Genomic DNA, 19,943 nt, shown 5'->3' on the forward strand with positions numbered 1-19,943 from the left:
AGTTTTCATTCTCTTCCTCAGAATTTTTTTCATTTCATATTCAGTTAAGCATGAGGGTATAGATAACTGGTATTGAAGGGAACCACCTAATGCCATTACACCTTCCCTGTACTTATCTTTCAGAAGCCCTGTTCAGCCCTGATAGGGGCCCTCCCTTTCTCTAAGGAGACTATTTCAGCTATGTGTCAACTTTCTCAAAGTTCAGCTGTACTTGGTTTGAGAGCAGCAACTATACAGTTGTGTTAGCAAGTGTGTGTTAGTATGTGTATGTTGGCTGCTTTTGGTTTGGTTAAACAGGCAGAGATATGCTTCACTGATGTAAGCAGTAATTTGTGTTTACAGCTGTGCAGCAGACTGATATAACCAATAACTGAAAGGACTGGTGTGCCACCATATGTATGCCAAGCCATCTTTCCTGGACATTCAAACAGTTGTCACTGCGTTTTTACGTGTATCATTGAAGGACAAGTAAGTTACATATAGGACTTGTGAGTTCTGTTTGGTTCACTGGATATACTAGCACAGCTTCCAGGAGTAGGCACTCTGACTTAAGCTTTCAGAAAAACTAGGTTTAAAAAATTTAATTTTTTTTTAAAAGGAGAATCGTGGATCTCTCTGGTTGAAATGTTAGTGGGTAAACTCTCAGTCTGACTTACTGCATTAAATAATAAAGCTGTTGTATGTTCTGCAAAGTAGTTAACTCGCATCAGCCTGGTGCGGAGAGTCAAGCCAGGAAGCATTCATGCTACAGAGGCATGCAACTCATTCCATGTTTTCTCATCACTATTGCTATTATGAGTAGGTAGGCTAGTGTTTGATCTCTAAGGGTATATCCCCTGGCGTTTCAAACTTGATTAGCCCTTGGAATTGTTCTGTGGTAGACTGTTCCTTCCAGGTCCCTGAGCCAGTTTTGTCCTGAGGCACCCTTATCTCCTGGCTGTATACGTTCTTTGTTTTGGTCTATTCTATCCAGTGCGCAGATCAACCATAAGAGAATTACTGTTCCTGCTGCTCCCTGCATTCTTTTTGAAGCAGAATATAACTAGAGAGACAATGGAGAGTACTTTAGCAGCACTTTCTGATCCTCAAAAAGTAGCTTTGGATATCCAGGAGAATGGATGCTGATATGGCATAGTGAAGACACAACAATAATTAAAATACATAGCGAACTTCTACAGTTAGGCCTGCACTTCCAGTCCTGGGCAAAGTACCTAGATATTACAATTCTGGGTGCCTTGGTAACTTCTGTGTGAGGCCATGGACCACAATAGAAATTTGATAGGCTTGTCCTAAACCTTCAGGATACAATGAAGGAGAATACAGGAGCTGAGAACAGCATTTCTGTTACCAGCTGAAAGCAGACTACTGCATATCACTAGTTATTCCTAGGAAGGAAGATAGAGATGGGAAGCATACAGTGCTAAAGTGGTGCAAATATAGAGCAGAGTAACTTATTTTGAAAGGGATCTCAGGAGATCATCCAGCCCAGCCCCTTGCCCAAAGCAGGGTGAGCTTTGAAATCTGGTCAGGTTGGCTCAGGACCTTGTTCAGTCAAACTTAAACCACCAAGGATGGAAATTCTAGCACTGCTCTGGAAAGCCTGTTCCAGTTGTAAACCATCTTCATTATGAAGAATTCTTCTTTTCATCTGATGGGAATTTCCCTTGCTGCACCTTGTGGTTGATTCCTCCCAGCCTTTTACTGTGCACCTCTGAATTACAGCTCCTTCTCTATTCCCCCATAGTAGGTAGTGCAAAACAAATCAGATTTGCCATTCTCCAGGCTAAACAAACCCTGCTCCCTCAGCCACTTCTTGTATGTCATGTGCTTCCATCCTCAATCATCTTGGYGGCCCTCCACTCAACTCTTTCTGGTTTAATAATTTACTACTTGTACTGGGGGGTCCCAAAAGTAGGAACAACACTGAAGATGCAGCTTCAGGAGCCTCCCAGACAGGGGAATAATCACTTCCCTTAACCTTCTGGCATTACTCTTTCTTCTGCCACACAGTATGTGGTTAGCCTGCATCACCACAAGCGCACACTAACTGATGTTCAGCATGTTGCCCACCAAGACACCACTGCCCCCTTGTCTCTCCCAGCCCTTTTCTGCAAAGCTGCTTTCTAGCCAGGCAACCCTCAGCCCATACTGCTGCATGGGACTGTTATGTTGGAGGAGCAAGGGTCAACTTTTGTTGAACTTCATAAGGTTTCTGTCATCTCATCTCCTCAGCCTCTTGATGTCCCTCTGAATAGCAGCCCTTGTGTGTCTGTCCAGTGTATTCACCGCTTTCCCTAATTTGGTGCCCTCCCTAAGCTTACTGAGGAGGAACTCTGTCCCAGCATCCTGGTCACTGATGAATAAATGAAACCATATTGGTCCCAGAAATGACTCCTGAGGATCATCACCAGTTAATTTTAAATCAATAGCAACAACCCTTTGAGCCCAATGATCCAGTCAGCTTTTCGCCCACCTTCTAGTTCAYGCATCCAGCACATACCCAATTTGATTTGAAGACTATACTACAGGACAGTGTCAAAAACTTTGCTGAAGTGCAGGTAAATGTAGCATCCACTGTTATCTGTCCCAAAGTTAAAGAACTTGTATCTAAAAAACATTCTGCCCTTAAAACAACAGTCTGATATGATACATACTTGTCTTTCATGGGTGCATCTTTCTAGGTGTTTCTAGTACTGTGCAAGAAATGAATGAAATATTGTATTAAAGAATGAATAATTCAAAGTTGAATGGAGTAGAATAGTTTTTGGAATGATCAGGAGAACAGCCAGAAAGTGAAGGGGCCAGAGGAGAGGGAAGAAAACAAGTATTTGTCTACTCACCGAATGCAAGTATGGATTATATACTTAAGTACTGGATTTGAGAGGGTTGATCTCTCTATACTATGCCTTTAATTATTCTCCTATCTGTAGCTTGACATTCTGTGACATGCTATTTGTGATGCTTATCTTTATTGTGTAGCACTAGTCTGTCATTATTCAGGCTTTTCTTCACAAGGTAYGTCTAAGAATCCTAGTGTTGTGTGATCAAGGTGTGCCACAGATTCAGGCTGCCAAAAAGATATTACGCATGCACTTGGATAAATACCCACGTCTCTCCCAGGTAAGMAGTTAATCAAAACAACTTGTGCCCAGCATTCTGGGGATGCAGCCTTCTGCATGGCATATGAAAAACTCGTATTTTGATAACTGAGCAAAAAAGTTGATAAACAGTTCCCAAATGCAGACATATATTTGAAGGCAAGATGGCATTGCATATAAAATTGTGTACATTCCAGTATGTGAAATTCCAACTACAAAATGCTATCTGGAATGCTAAAAACACTAACTTATGGCCCATTAATTAACTACTGTCTCTTATTTAAAAGGGACTGAGTTTAAAGAAGGAACAAAATCAAAGAGTCCTCCTCATATTCTTTTCAGGGTGAGGTTCACAATAGGGGATGGGAAGAATATGTATGATGCAGTGAACTGCCATAGCAAAAAAAATGGGCGAGACCACAATATCACTTACATAATTGAAAGGAATAGTAATAAAGCTTTGGTTATAACTTCTTGACTCTGAGAATGCACAAACCAATATGATTTATAACAATTTTCTTTCTTGGGTTTTTAAGAGAATAGTTGGAAATGGTGCAAGTAAGTTGGGTGCTAGCAGCTTAGATTCTTCAGTAACAAAATTGGATGTCACAAGTATTCCTTTCTCCTTGCCTTGCAGTTGCATGGGGTAGAGTGAACCATCACTGCTCAAGAGCCAGTCATGCATGACTGTGGGCTCTGTACTCAGGACAGTGGCGAGTATCTGATCAAACTCCTTGTAGTAGGGGCAGGTAGATGGGGAGCTGCTGGACTTGTGGTTGTCTTCCTTTGCTCTGTGGTAGGCTCTCTGGAAGTTTTTAATATGCTCTTACTACACAGGACACTCATTTAATCTCCACTAGCTGTTTTAAGATGCTTTCATACAAATGATGATTTTGAGTCTCTCTCAAAATCACATTGTTTGCTATAGTTGCATCAAAATGACTGTTGTAGACCTTTAGCCAGCTTGTTGCACACCAGAGCAGCATGTTTCTGGCTAAAGGCTTTTTGGCTGTACACCTCCTGTCAAAATGGAGGTGGCATTTTGAATGAATGTGTGGACAGATGAGTMGCTCCTGATGCTTTGGAGGTAAACAAAAAGTACAGGCTGAGGGCATGGTGGGATGTTACTGGAGAGTTACTGAACTTTAGTTGTGCTACCTTGTCTCTAACAGTATCTTCATTGCTAAATAGAGGAGTTGGAACCTACTGAGAAGCCTGAGTTTTGCTTCTAATCTTTCCCTTTACCTAGGGAAACAAAACAGGTTCAAAGAATTCATTAATCTGACTGTAAGTTCTGAAAGGACTTTTGAGTGAAGGGTTTAGGTTAAGGCATGCAACTCATTTTGTTGATTTCTAATTTAGCATCATGATACTGGTAATTTTGAGCTCCTGTATCAGTTCAATGTTCACATTAGAGCAGTGAGAAGTATCAGACTGCTAGTGCTATTTGTGTTTACTTTGTAACTTTGCTGTGTCTACTAATCATAAGTCTAAAACCACCTACATGTGTGTTGTCCTTGCAGAAACAAACATCTTTTAAACACTTTGTTTTGTTACCATTGCACATTTTTCTTTCATTACTCTTCTCCACTTTTTCTTTCTTACCTTTTTACTTTTCAACTGTCAGTGGAATTATTGTCTTCCTGTCTCCATATTCAGGTAGTATCAGTGGCTGAGTATCACCGCAGGATCGATGCTCTAAATAGTGAAGAACTGCGCACACTCTGCAGACGTCTCCAGGTGCCCTCTTTGGTAGTTTAACCCCATCTCCAGAAAATTAAAACATCTTTTTTTGTAGTGTCTTGGATCAGGACAAGTCCCATGCTTGTTGGATTTGTCTTATTCACAGCACTACAAGAATCCAGCAGAAAATTCCGTTGTTTTGGATATAATCTATTGTGCAGTGCTGTGATGGAATGCAGTAATTTTATGACTAAATTATTACTTCAAGCTTTTTAAAATAGGAATTTTCTGTCAGAATTTAAAAGCTTGTTTTCAATACTGCTTGACTTTGTGTTTTAACTTCTACTTTAGACTGGTGTGTTGTATTAGATAGAAGCTTTCCTGAAAAGAATGCAAAACAGGTGATGAATCCAAAACTTTGTTACCTAGTTGCATGGGTGTTTAATTCTATATAGGAATCGTTCAGCAAGAATCTCTCAATACTTGACTAGTATGAAGCTTCACAGCTACTCTGTGGAATAGGTAAGTATTTTTCCCATTATACAAGCAGGTAACTGAAGGTAGCTTGACATGTCACAGCTCATATGAATGGAGCTGGTAGCGGAACTTCTTGTTCCAAAAACAGTACTCTAGCTCTGATTTTGAAGGCTTAGTGATATAGATTTAATCTGATATTTGCATTCTCTTTAGGTGTTTCTCAGTTCTTCGACRTATATAAAACTTTGAATTGATGTGTACATCCTATGTACCTTAACAATGGAAAACATAGCTTAGCACTCCTTAGAAACAGTGAATTTTTTGTTTTCCCATAGTACTTGGCTGATGAAACAATAGGAAGTCTCAGTCTTGTTTTTCACTTTGATCTTGGCTTTTTCCCCACTCTAACTATATATAAGAATGTGTTTTCTGAGATTTTATTTCTGTTTTTTTTAATAATCAGTAATTAACTGCTTAAAAGTTGTGTAAGCAGTAAGACTGTGAATCAGTAACCAGCATGAACCCAAAAGCAGCACTTCAGCTTCTATAGGAAGAAAACAGATGTTCTGCAAAAAAGTTTCATTCACACTTGAAAACAAACAAACAAAAAAACCTGTTTCTGGCAAGTGGCAATGGAGAAACCTTGGATTTTTGAAATTCAATCCAAATAAACTTCTGTTGGGATGCCACAACCCAAGATTTAGGTTGACTTGAAAATCTGATGTATTGGGCTGAAATGCACAAACTCTGCGTGCTCTGGACTCTTTACTCTGAGGCCATTTGTGCCATTTGCAGTATTTGTAGTGTGGGCTACGTGGCAGCTACTAACAGTGAAAGCCCCTAGATTCTACCTACAAGTCAGTCTACATGGTGGATTGCCAAGGAGCCAACAGATCGAGCAGGAGATAACTCTGCAAGTTTTAAACCTACACAGCGTTCCATCACACAGATACGTTCCTCTCTCCGCTCCTACTAAGCAGTATTTTTCTAGAAGAAAGTTGTCCTACTGTAAGGAGGAAAAAAAAAGAGAGAATAATTTGGAACAAAAATACTTTTTGTGTGAGGCTCTTTAATCAGAATTGAAGAATAACATAGGGAATAAGCTTTCTGCTGTACTCTTGAACAGTGTTTAAGTTTTGTAGAGTTGAAGCACTAGTATATAATATCTGAGATTTTTAAGATGGAAAAGAATTGGGCTACCAAATGGCACATTTTGTAGATAGCACTTAACAATAGTTTATCTCATTGCARAGGAGGCTCAGTGTATAAACATGTACAGTTTTCTGGTGATCTGGAAACTAGTGCATAGTTTCTGCTGGAAAAGTTTGTCATGTTGCATTCAAAAAAAAAAGGAAGGCTTGAGCTTTTGCGTACTTGATGCTGACTTTAAGTGCACATTTTCTTGAGTTAAGAATTAATGTTGTAATTAAGCTATTGTATGAATAAAGTTTGACTTTATAATTCCTTTTTTTTTTTTAGTAACAGGAGAATAATTTCTTTCTTAGTTCTTGAGGGTTTTGTTCAGGTGCCTGTCTCTGTTTAAATAGTTCTGTTTTCAGCTTAGCGTCTTGATATTTGCAGGATTCAGGCTTATTCTTTAGATGGTCTGTTTACCTTCAGTGAAATTTCATTTAGGCTGATAAATTATTCAGAATTACTCACTTTTATTTAGATTTTTTTTTTTCCTTAGATATCTGAAAGTTGTTATAAGTCTTGCTGCAGTGGCTTAATTTGCTACCTTCCTCAGCTTTCTCTCCTACCCTTCTGTCAGATTTCAGTATCCTCACAGGAAAATTTAACTTATAGAAGGAAGAGGGTTTGGATCTCAGCTGGTCTAGTTCTCAGCATATGGCATTTTAACTTGAAAGTGCCAGTGAATGTGGCTTGAGGTAAGAAACTGCTGTGAACTGTGGTATCTGAGGAGTCTTGTGGCTTTTTGCTGCTTCYACTAAATGGTGATCTACAACAACTGAGTAGGTTGGACATATGGGGCAGATATTTTAAGCTACTACAGCAACAATCACTACTGCTTCCTTGCCAGCCCCCAAAACTCTCTATGCAGCATATTAGTGTTAGTGATGCTTTCCTCTCCCCACCCCTTTTAGCTGTCAATTTTTTCTTCTTTGCTAACCATGAGAACCCCAGCAGATTGATTCCCAGAGAAGCAGTGTTCCTAGGACTCCATTCAGGTGCTTTACTTGGAATACTTGACAGCAGGTTTTTCTAGATCAGCAGTAGAAATGTGCAAAGCGTCACAAATACTTTAAAAGTTACTGATTCAAAAACTAAGAAACTTCTATTTGGAAGTTTCTATGCCTTTTCTTTGTCTGTAGTTTTCTTTTAATTACATTTAATGTGAATACCATGTTAGTATTACAATGCGAGCATTTTGTGCACTGCTCTCTGAAGAGCGTTTGAAGTCCTTCAGTGGTGTGTGAGGACTTGCGTGTTTTTAGCATAAAACCAGAGCTTTCTTCTGAGTGCGTATGTTTKTAGTATATTGTTGAGTAGCAGCTTGTTATTTGAAGCAATACAAATCTTCGTCAGAACAAACCTAATGGATTTTTTAACTTTCAAAGGAGTTTGTAAATTGGTAATTGCATGATTTTGAGCCTGCAAAGTAAACCTTCCCTGCAAATAGAATTGTGAATACTTACTTTCTTGTTCTTCTTTTGTAGATAACAACAAGAGAAGATACCAACTCAAAACAGGCAACAAATATTAAAACAGACCTGGAGCCTGAAGCATTCCGGCCAAATCTTAGTGATCCAAGTGAATTACTACAACCAGAACAAATTGAAAAGGTATTAAGTTATATATGGGGTTTTTTTTTAGTATTGTACCCTAACATATCACAAATGCTGCAAGTGTAGTGTAAAACATACCAAGTAATTTAGGAAGAATTTGTGATAGAAAATGCATAAGCCGAACATAATTCATAGACAAAATGTCTGCTTTTTTCCTCTACCATAACTTTCAATATTCTTACACCAACACTGTTCTGTCTTTGCCATTCTCATTCTCCCTTGACAACAACTCAGCTCTCACAGTAGCTCTTGCTATCTAGTCCAAAGTCATCCCATTAAATATGTTTGTGGAAGGTTGAATTTGTTGGAAGTTTGGGGGATTTTATGTTTTTTGTTTGGTTTTTGGTTGAAGGCATTGGGATAGGAGAGCAAGCATCCTTTACTACTCTTCAGCTTGTTTCCTGTTGACTTTACTGGTCTAGCTCCCCAGTCCTGAGGCGTAGTATTGTTATGCAAAGAATAAATATGTGCTTTTAGTGCCTTCAGATAACTCTTTTAGAGACCTTACAAAACATGCATATACTTCAGTTGGTAAGTCATTCTTCTCCTGCAAATCAGTGGTAGAGGTGGGAAGAGAAACCTGCTTGAAATATCGGGGTAGAAAATACACATATGAGACCTGAGGGATGGCCTGAAGTTTTAAACTGTTTTGTCAGAATTCTGCAGAGTTGGAGCAGAATATTTTTATGGCTTCTTTCAGTATGCTAGTAAAGCATACTGAAATTCAGTTATGGATCATACTAAATTTAACCAAAATCTCTAGTAAATGTATCTCAAAAACTTAAACCATTATGCAGAATGTGTGTAAAGATACAGAAATAGCAGTAGTCCCCTCAACTCAAAAAGGGGGGAGATTTGGGGAGGGGGTATGAGGGTATATTTTTTGTTTTAACTTTAAGTAGCTGGCATATATGCTAGATCAGATACAAGTTGACACATTTCCTGGGGAACGGCAAGTTTTAACAAAATTTAAAAAGTGAAAGGAGCTTATCTTTTAAGGCTACTTGTAAAAGTCCAGAAGAACATAAACAGCCCTCATTTCTATGTAGTGCATACATGTAGGAAAAAGTATTTAATAAGAGCGTTGTCATTATCTTGTTAACAGCTCACAAAGTCTCTTCCACCACGGACCATTGGATATCCATGGACCCTTGTCTACAGTACTGCAAAGCATGGCATGAGCTTGAAGACTTTGTATCGAACTATGCTGGGATTAGACACACCTGTGTTGCTGGTTATCAAGGACAGTGATGGACAGGTAGGAAAATGGTTTGGGGCTGGGGACCCATCAAGAAAAAAAAATCTTCAAGAATCATAACTGAATAGCTGACACTTCAGTCCATCATAGGAGGAAAGAAAAATTGTGTCTATCAAGCTGTTTTCCCCCTTAATAGTTATGTACAGGCTTTTAAAAACCTGATTCACTGTTGAGGAACTCACTCGCACACTGCATTTTAAGGAAATACTTTAATGATACCACTTTACTGTCAGACTGTGTGAGTCCTAGAATGTCCAGTTATTGAATTTAATTTTAATTTTTTAATGCACTTAAAGCATGAGAAATATAGTATCTAAAATCTCTAATACCAGAGGATCATTTTGTGTTGGAAAGTCTTTTGCCAGCTGCTGTTGGTGCTTCTTGGTGCATTCAGTCACTGCAGCCAATATTCCTTCCATTCAAGAGCTGTGGAGTTGTTTCTGCATAACGAAGCTATTTGTTCCTTAAGTCTCTGTAGGCATGCTGTAGTCTGCTTCTGACTGGGATGTAAAGTCTAGAAAGTGGACCACATCTTGCAGTTTGAGTAGCAAAGATCCTCTACGGAGAATTCTGTAAAGATGAATGTTAGAGGCAGCATGAGGCTTTGGCTCTTCCTTTCTTCCTGAATGTTCTGTGCTATCTTATGGAAGTAAGTTACTGCTATCATCAAGAACAGACAGAACCACTGAAAAAATCTATAGCTTTTACTTATCTATCCTCCTTTGGTAACCACTATTTTTATTTTCAGGAATGCTTCCTGAGGTATGCTTCCTCATATCTGCTTATCTGGCACAGGAAGAAAATGTCCCTTCTCTAATAGGGCTGTCTTGTCAACAACATATAGTCTTGTCCTGTTGTTGAAGGACTACAAAGTATTTTGGATGATCTGCCTTATATTATGTTCAAAAAGTATCATAATTGCTAAACTAAAAAATTTGTAGATATGTCATAATTTTTTGTGAACTAAACTGTGACAAATCTCCTCAACTTACAGGCTAACATCCAGAAATGTATGAAAGCATTCCTTGGGTCACCAAGCCACCTGAATTTGCACCTTTCACAGCATAAGACAGATTTTACCCAGCCTCCATACAAGACTGGGTAAAATCTGTGTGTATGAGCAAGCARTGAACAGTATAGAAGAAAAGGGTCTGACAAGTTGTACATGCAGTACTTCACCAATTAGGAGTGATATTTTCCATAGTTTTGTTTATCAAGATGTTAATAAGAGATATCTCTGCATTTGACAGCAGAAAACTAACTTTACACTGCCTTTGGATTCGAAACCTATGAAAACTCAGTGTAGAGCCTTTCTCTTCTTGATGCAAGGATCTACAGTCATGAAAAATGAGACAGTGGGACAGTGGTAGCCTATTATGCCCTCTGACAGTGATTAAGCAGGGCCATACACTTTAAGAAGCTACTGGTTTTAGAAATCTGTTAATTCATCTGTAATATCCTCCACGTTCCTGGTAGATAGTCATATAAAACTGCCTTTCTATGAAAAAGAAGCCGAATACTTTTTTTCTAAAGGAGAGTGTATTCAGAAATAGTTCTTTTGCAGCATGCTGAGACACTAAATGCTGTTTATTTCCCTCTAGAATGCATCTTAGGGGACACCAGGTGTTGTCTGTTCAGATTTTGTGCTCCAAAATCACTACCTATTTTCTAAGTCATCTAGCTCAGAGGAGACCCCAAATGAAATTATGCCTTTCTGAAGAACAACAAAATTATGACCAAGTAGTGCCTTGCCATTTGCTGAGAATACCACCTCARTTACTGGTCACGCTCCTTGTTCTGCATACTCTATAGCTTCTATATTTTTGAAAGATACCATTCATGTCTTCTCAGTTGAGGTGCCTTTCCTTTGAACTAGAATTGATTCACTGTACCACCTCCTCTGAGACCCTGTTAGTGTTTAGGAGGAGGTTTTTTATCTGATGTTGACAATAAGTTGAGGAGTAAAGAAAACATACCTTGTAACTTGTCTTTCTGATACAGTTCTCTAAAGATCAAGGTGGCTGTTAAGCCTCACCCTATTTTTTTTGTCCCAAATTTTCTCTAATCTTTTATTTGTTTATTTAATCACCTGACCATTCTAGTCAAATACCTGTCAGAGGCAGCCAAACCACTTGGTTTTCACAGACTGAAGCTTTATATGAAAGCTGAACATTATCTAGTTGAAGGTTGGAATCTGAAGCCACCTAAATTGTGTGTTATATTAGTTTTAGCAGTTCTTTTAATAAAGGTGCCTAAGAAATCTGTAGGTCTCTACACAACAATTGGCATGGATTGGTTATGCATATATTTATGTGCTTTTGCTAGTGAAGACTGTCTACTCTGACAGCCATTTTAAAACTTAAAAAGAACATTAAAGCCTATTTCCTGAACAGGAGTCACAAAACAAGTGTTGTTTCTAGAAGTGGAATTCATGCACTTAACCACCCAAGACTGTATAGTTTTATAGTAAATTATTTTTTGGAGTGCATTATGTTTATTGGAAAAGAGTAAGACATGCAGCTTAAAACTATGGAGTTTTAGGGATCCACCCCAACAACAAACCAGAACAATTAAATCTCATGCAGAATCCATGTAGACTCACTTCTTGGAGGATTACAGTTTGTTGGGAAACAAATTGCCCTGTTGCATTACAGCCCAATTCTTTTCATGTTGCTTCTAGAAGCAATGTGATCTTCTCAAGACCCATATTTGCTGATGGAAGTGTACCAAATGTGGATGTAGAAAGGCTGTGGAATTATCATCCTTGGAGATACTCAAAGCTTGACTGGACAAGGCCCTGAGCCAACTCAACGTAACTTCAGAAATAGTCCTCTTTTGAGCAGGGAATTGTACAAGAGACATATCTTAGGTCTTTTACAACCCATGTTTTTGTATGATTCTAAATAAAGTATTCATGTATATGCGTATACATAAAGCAAGCTTCAGGTCTGTTTTAAGTAAAAACCTGTGAGTTTTCTATACAGTTTTGATGTACTAGCTTTTTTCACCTGTGCACAAATCACAGCTATGAGATGATCTGGGACAAACACTGAAATGAAACAATTTTTTTTACACAGACATGGCATGTTCAAATAGCTGAACAAAGATAGATTAGGATTGGCACAATTCTATACTTTGTTTTACCAGAAGGTAAATCCCGGGCAAGGAATGCTTATTGTTCATGAAATCTGATACCTACTTCATGGCTGGATGTAATATCAATCCTGAGAGTATTAATCTGAACTAAGGTGTGTCTTAGCTACCCAAATGAAGCTATCAGAGTTGTTCAAGGAATAACTTGAGCCCTTAAAGGAAGTTAATATCCAGAGACTCTGGTAATTTGAAGCAGGATTCTACTTAAATGTACTTACCTGCATACAATAAGCACGGTCTAAGATCACAGCATCTCTGACAGAAAGAAACTACACCAGGTTTCTGAAGAAACTATTGTCCCAAACACTTGAAAGCACACAAAGGGAAAGAATGTCACATCTATTCTGCTTTTTAGAAACTTTTTTATAAACCAGTCCATTAGTGGATTTTGTAGAGACTACATGTGCAAAGGTAAACTATGTTTTTAGTTGTAAAAAAAAATAATGATATGGGTAGGGGGTTCTGCACAACTTCAGTAGGAGACAGAATAGATGTCAATAATTACACTTTATTTCTGATTTTTTTTCATCTTTAACCATAAATGTTAGTTAGCTGTACAGCTAATAATGGTAAAAATGAAATGCTTTCTTGGAGTACAAGTTGTATCGGTGCAGAAAATGTACACATAATTCTGCATGAAATTAAAGCTGTAGATATAGTTGTATTTTGTGACACTGAAGTAATCAAAGCCCTGAAAGAATGTTAAGTTACTGAACAAATCTATTGATAGAAGCTTGAGGATTAGGATAATCAAATATCTAATAAATAAGGCTTGTCTTTGATATTTGGTCAGTGGGACCTGTGGTACAACCCAAAGTCTCTGGAAGAGAATGAACCAATAATGCTTTTAAGTCCTGATGGAAGACCTGTTTCTATAATGAAGTAATTAAGTTGTAAAAAGCCATTAGCCAAAACTAAAGCCTGTATAGAAGAATGCCTCTTCCCAACCTTTACTCATAGAGGGTTTTCAGTAAGACCTAAACCACCAGCTTTGAATAATTGACTATCACCAATTTAAAATGTTATTTTCTGATCTGAATTGCTTTCTGTGAAATCTTCTCACTTAAGACAAATTTCAACTGAGCCAAGCATATTTTTAGGAAAAGGATTTAGAGTTAATATTCTTTCTAGTAAGACAACTATTGCTTCTCTTGATTTAAATCTGAAATCAGATGACAGTCTGAACTATTTTGTCTGTAACTTAATTTTGGAGTTCTTCACAAATTGCAGGGAGAGAGAACATTTTTGAATGTCTTTGCAGCATGAGACTGAAGGACTGTGATGATTTATTAAGTCAGGCGACAGTGCTGATTTCCTACTAAAGTCGAATAACAGTTTCCAGATCTATTTAGTTCCTAATTTCGTTTTCTTCTTTTCTTTCTACTTTGTTATTCTAATAAGCATTTCCCCAGGTATCCTGCCAGAATTGAGAGATATGGACTTCTCTAATCTTTGGGGGTTTTGTTTGTTTAAATACAAGATCATTTATTGTTCTGACCATGATTTGCTAGATACTGTGTTGGACATTATTCTTGGTGAACTCTCTGTTGAACTTTCTCTGACCCTGGAGGCTATAACTGGCAATGAGTTGGAAAGAAATAAGTGTATGCAGCTGTAGGTCTTAATAGTATTTGGGACTGACTTCAAGCCTACCATTAAAAATTAAAAAAAAAAAAAACAAATCCTGAAAAATAACAGGAAAACAAGCATCTTCAAAGAATTTCTTCATTTTGGTCTGGTTTCCCAAGAAAATATAAGTGGTAGTTTGCTGCATCTGTTAAGCCTGTTTGTTTGTTATCCTGCTCTAATACTGACAAAGAAGTGTCTTGACAGTACACGTCCTTATGCCTGCAATGGAATAAAAATGTCTAGGCGGATTACTGGAGTCATTGAACACATAGGGACAAATACTGTCGAGACATTTCTTTTCATCAAAGTTCATGGAACTTCAAGCTTTTAGACTGATTTTGAAACTTATGCGTCTCTGACAAGGTGATGAAATGATAAAGTACTACAGTCAGCTGAAGTTAATCACTTTTCAAAGTAATTTAAAAAAAATTCCTACAAAGAATCTCATTTTGGAGTAAAAATATTGTATTTATGCACAAGTATGCACCAAGGTAGCTCTATTCCTTCCTACAAGTGAAGGAACAGTGTATACATGTGTATAAAATACCTTTATTTGAACAGTGCTTTTCAGTTTAATGATGTTGTGTTTTTAATAAATGAATTATTCTGAAATATTAAAAACAGCCTCTTCAGTTGTTATGGCTTAAAGAAAGTTTAGTATGCAAACCCTACCTCTGTTTCTCTCCAATGTAGTATTCCTTGCATCTCTTTTTAACAGTGGAGTCTCTACACTGGCTTTTAAAATATGCAGGGCATATTTTACACCTGCACCTGTGAGGAAATTGTTTTCTTTCAGAGTGCATACTCTTTTCAAAATGATGAAAAGTTTATTTCCAAGAACCAGTGTTTGACTTCAACAGAGGTTTTGAAAACATCTGCTATTGACATGATTGCACCTAGTTAGACTTAAGACTGTCTGTGCATTATCAGGATGTTTAGATTATCAGGGATAATTTTCTTAAAAGAATAGCAAATTATGTCTCCTAACTAGTCAGTGGAAGACTTGGAAGGCGGGAGGAAGGGGAGGGTGATTTGTTTCATAATGAGCAGTGTGTGTATGGTGTAGTGGTTTGGTGTGTGTCCCCCCCCCGGAGTAAAGGACTTTCTGGACCACCTAAACCTGAGAAATAAGGAATTTTCTAATACTGGTTGTTCTGAGCTGGTAACTTTTTGCTGTTGAAGTTGATATATGGCTGTCAAACATCTGATAAAATCCTCTAGTTCCTGGTCTGAAACTTGTGACTTTAGTTCTGACACACCTGGTTTTGTATTTTTTATAGGTACTGTAGAGCTGATCAGGTAAATGGAAAACCTACAGCTTTCTTAGGATGCGCAAAAGAAAAGTTTCTACCTTATCCTGAACATAATTAAAGTCAGGACGGTAGCTTTAATGTCTCACTCGTCAGTCTCGTTCTTCTGCTTCTGGGAGACTCACTGTTCAGTGTGAATAAAAACACAAAAACTTCCATTCCTTCGCCCCCGCCTTGTATATAACATGCAAATGAGAGTGAGTGCTAGTGGTCTGCTTTTGCATTTACATCTGCTCTAGTCTTGTAGATGTGGAAATATGTTTCCTACTAGGAACAGAAATACTGACTTTTGTTTGTGTTTCACAGCATATGCTTGGTTCGGCATAATAATGTAGGTTTTTTGGGGTTATTCTACTTCCTGAGAAATGGATACTGCTTTAATCAGATTTAAAAATCCAGTAATCTGTTCTCAGACCTCTTTAACTACTCATGCAATGTTCTTATTACTGAACATCATAAATCCTCTGACTACCCACAAAGGGTTAGTTGAAGTCAGGTCTGTTTTAAGACAGGATAGCTGTACTTACCTGTTATTTGGAGTGGAATGAATAAATTGCAAGAAAAATCACAACTCAGTTACAGCTAGGAACTCACTGAAAAGTAGCCTAGTTCAAGGAATCATGGTGACTGGAACGTGAATGACTGAGAAGGAGGTGCATAAGAAGCAGAACCTTTTGGATCCGTAATTTTAAAAATACGTACATTGTTTTTGAGAACTTCTTGAGCTTAGGTTTTTATTCTGGTATTTTTCGTTTGTGTATTTAGTGAAGGATCATTCTCTCTCATTCAGTTTATTGTACCACAAAACATCAAACTATCTTAATGCAGTCAGAAGTGTGATACCGTGTAAGGCTTATAATCCTGTAGTAAGATTCCAAAGCTGGCACCATTTGCAAGCTGACTGATAGTAACTGACATGCAATCATTAGAGATTTGCAGATGGTGTGTAGCTTACTTTTTTTTCTTTTTAAATATTTTGTTTTGCATATTTTTGCTTACAGATTTTTGGTGCACTAGCATCTGAACCATTTAAAGTGAGTGATGGCTTTTATGGCACTGGGGAGACCTTTCTTTTTACATTCTCTCCAGACTTTGAGGTAAGGCGTTAAAATTTGGTGGGTTTGACTTTCTTTTTTTCTCCATGTGTTATCTCTTAATTTACCCACTATTAGACTTATTCAAATAGTATCTAAATTCTAAGAATTGTCCCAAAAAGTATGTGATCATACTAGCTTTTCACAGAATCACTGTAAATAGGTAGGGTTTGCATAGTGAAAAGCTTCAGTACAATGAAAGTCAGGTGGAATAAGTCCCCCCTCCCCCCCTTCCCCCTGCCATTCTAAATTCTGCTCAATTTCCATGTTAGGAAAAGTAAGTCTAACTCACAATTATGTCTTTACCCAAACCAAAATTTTAGATATTTTAACTTGCTAGTCTGTTTTTCATTAGGTTTTCAAATGGACGGGGGACAACATGTTCTTCATCAAAGGCGACATGGACTCCCTTGCTTTTGGTGGAGGAGGGTAAGTCATAATTTTTATTCTTTGTTATGGAGAGTCTGTTACAAGTGACTGTGCATGTGTTTATATACACACCCACCTTTAAAAAGAAAATATGGAATTGACTTCAATTTCAAATTCAGTGTCTCAGCCAAGAAGGAAAAGGTTTAGTATCAGCCATACATTTAGTTTCTTAATAGATTCAGGTGACTTATGCAAAGAGGTTTTTATCTTCAGCATAGTGTGGTATCCAGTTTCAACCCTGAAAGATCATGATGCCTTGCACGCTCTACTTGCATGTTTATCTTGGTATATGCAGAATGGACACGATACTTATGTTTCTGATAGTATGTAAACGTGAAAATTATACACAACTAGAGGCTTGAATTGAAATTGTATCATGCCAAAACATGCTAGTCTCTTCAGAAATCATGTTCTCACCCCTTTTTTTCTCCATGAGTACACAAGCCTCTAGGATCTTCCCTGTTCATCATCATCATTCTTCTCACACAGGGGAGTACTGTTATACCTTTGTTTGTGGAAATTGAAAGGGCTAAAAACTTAGGAATTGGGTTATTTTTTTTATTTCAGAATATCTAAAGAAAATATTTCTAAATGAAGAAAAAACTCTTTACAGCTTTGAATATACCAAGAGCTATGAGGTACTTGTGCTGAAAAAGAGAATTCTGTGATTCTTCCAGTCTTCTAGAATTTTCTGAATGAAAAATACATTTATTAGTTTAATGTTAACTTACTCAATCGTTTTGCTTTAATAAATTGTCTGTTTTGCAGAGGGGAATTTGCTCTTTGGCTCGATGGGGATCTCTACCATGGAAGAAGTCATTCATGTAAAACATTTGGGAATCACACGCTTTCTAAGCGAGAAGACTTCATTATTCAAGACATAGAAATTTGGGCTTTTGAATGAGTATATAACTATTTCTGCAGGGTATTGTCCCAAGCCTGACACGAATCAGTGCAGCTCACAAATCCTGAGGAGCAATATAACATGCTGTTCTACTTTTTTTGTTTGTTTGCTTTCTTTTTTCTGTGTGGCCGTTTAACTATAATTTTGAAATAGCAGACTTTATGTTCTCGCATCTGTAATATATGGTCCTAGTTTTTCTAAGCTGTAGACACTCTTAAGAAGTATAAACCATATGGACTAAAAATGAACATTAGTTGCTTTGAACCTTGCAGCCTACAAAATTTTCTCACCCTCTCTACAGCTGCCTCCCAAGTTTCCCACACACCTTTCTTCAATCCTGCCAGGGGGCTGCTTCATTGAATATAGGCTATTATTTTTGTATTCAAATTATATCTATGAATGAAGCTGCCCTCTATGAACCTACATAAGAAGAAAGCTGTGTGTGGGTATTGCAGAGATTGGTCTGGACCAATGATGGATAAATTCATATGGTGCCACAACTAGATAAGAAGCCTAGCATTCCTTCTTAACACATATCAGTATGCATATGGTCAAGTTAGAAGATATATCCAAAGTCAACAGTGCCACTTGTCTTGTTTATTGTTCATGTTTAGAAAAAAGTCAGTTAAACAATGCAGTAAGTGTTCTAGCTGCATGCTGATTGCATTAAAGAGTGTTTTGCACATGCTGTTAATGATCTACAGGTTTGGGACAAATGCTGACAATATTGAGCTACCTGGCAAGGACTTATAAAATAGCAAGGGAATGTAAGAATGTGACAGTTCCACAAATTTAAAAGGCTAAAGCAAGTAAAACTCGAACAATTTGTAGCTATAGTAGGGCATTAAAAATACAAAGATTATGAAACAGATGCATCTTTCTTCAACATAGTGTCAGATATATACTGTTATACTGTTGTAGCTGTGTAGCACATCAATTCCAAGAATATAGCTTATTCCTGTCCAAAGAAAAAATAGTTGTGATGTTTTGAGTGGATCTATGTTGTAAATTTACAGTTAGCACCAGCTCTGATTAAAATGAGATAATGTACTATAGGTAGACAACATTGTAATTCCGTAGACTTGTGGAATATGCAAACTTACTGTCATGTGACCTCAAGAAAATGACAGGCTAGAATACAGTTCCAGTAGCTCTTGTCCACTTTCATAGGAAATTGATAAGCCATTGTGGCAATAACAGCTCAACAAAACTGTTTGTTTCAAAGCTTCTATTCTATGTTCTGCAAAAACAACAACAAAAAAATTGCTGTTAAGTGTGACAGTGACTGACTTTGTGCTGAAATTTCAGCTATTTCAGATGAACATTGTATATTATTTTGTAAATTAATGTTTAAAGTAGTTTTGTTATTATAGAAAAGTGTTGATTGACGGGTTGCTTATAGCACTTTAAATTATTCTAGAAATGGAATAAAAGCCAAATGGGTTGGCTTAAGTAAATGTAGTTGTATATTTCAAAATATTTAGATCTTGGAAAAGTTTTAAAAACTTATTTGAAGAAGGCCTACTGCTATGGTAATGAAAAAGGGCAAATGTTTCATCTATAATATGCTAATGCTCAATATGAATAGAAATACAGGGCTTTGTTTCCTGTCTCTGTAGCTCTTTACCCTTATTAGAACTTAGTATAATGTGTAGACTAAATGTTTACAAAATAAGGAACTGTAAATAAGTTAAAATGGCTCTTCTCCCCTTTGGTCTTCCACAGCAGTATTATTGTCTTTGTGGAGTTAAGACTGATTATTACAAAAAGAAAATCCTGTAACGGATTTTAAGTACTATAAGGTCATAGTGATGTATAGCAAATAAATCTAAATATATGTAAAAATAAACTGGATTTGGAGTTTATTTAGAAGCACAAATATAGATTATTGCTGTTACTAAAATAACTTCAATGAATATGCAGGATCTATTTGCTCCTCATTCAGTGCTGGTCATCACTGACTTTCTTGATATGTGATAGGTACTTACAAAACAGCTGGAAAATTTCTCTAAAGAGAAAGTGGAAAAAAGGGAGAACAAAAAAAAGCAAGAGACCTGGGTTTTGTTTAATTGGGCTTATGTGCTTGTTTTGACTGCCTTTC

General features: G+C 37.3%; 1 protein-coding gene across 8 annotated transcripts in view; it reads left to right on the plus strand.

Moving 5' to 3' along the window:
* Positions 1 to 19,691, plus strand: part of OXR1 (oxidation resistance 1) — a 34,988-nt gene extending 15,297 nt beyond the window's left edge. For 2 of the 8 annotated variants that reach the window (XM_026080001.1, XM_026080007.1), the window contains 5 exons: positions 7,937 to 8,062; positions 9,171 to 9,323; positions 16,417 to 16,512; positions 16,865 to 16,938; positions 17,707 to 19,691. In XM_026080001.1, coding sequence (XP_025935786.1) covers positions 7,937 to 8,062; positions 9,171 to 9,323; positions 16,417 to 16,512; positions 16,865 to 16,938; positions 17,707 to 17,842 — 585 coding nt within the window. In that variant the 3' untranslated portion in view covers positions 17,843 to 19,691. Of the gene's footprint in view, positions 1 to 497; positions 3,895 to 4,757; positions 4,851 to 5,325; positions 7,148 to 7,936; positions 8,063 to 9,170; positions 9,324 to 16,416; positions 16,513 to 16,864; positions 16,939 to 17,706 lie in introns of those variants that run through there. The other 6 variants (XM_026080003.1, XM_026080002.1, XM_026080006.1 and 3 more) reach the window with 6 other exon arrangements.
* The last annotated feature ends 252 nt before the right edge of the window (positions 19,692 to 19,943 follow it).

This window comes from Apteryx rowi, unplaced genomic scaffold (genome assembly GCF_003343035.1).
Source record: "Apteryx rowi isolate R43461 unplaced genomic scaffold, aptRow1 scaffold_508, whole genome shotgun sequence".
Taxonomy (NCBI): domain Eukaryota; kingdom Metazoa; phylum Chordata; class Aves; order Apterygiformes; family Apterygidae; genus Apteryx; species Apteryx rowi.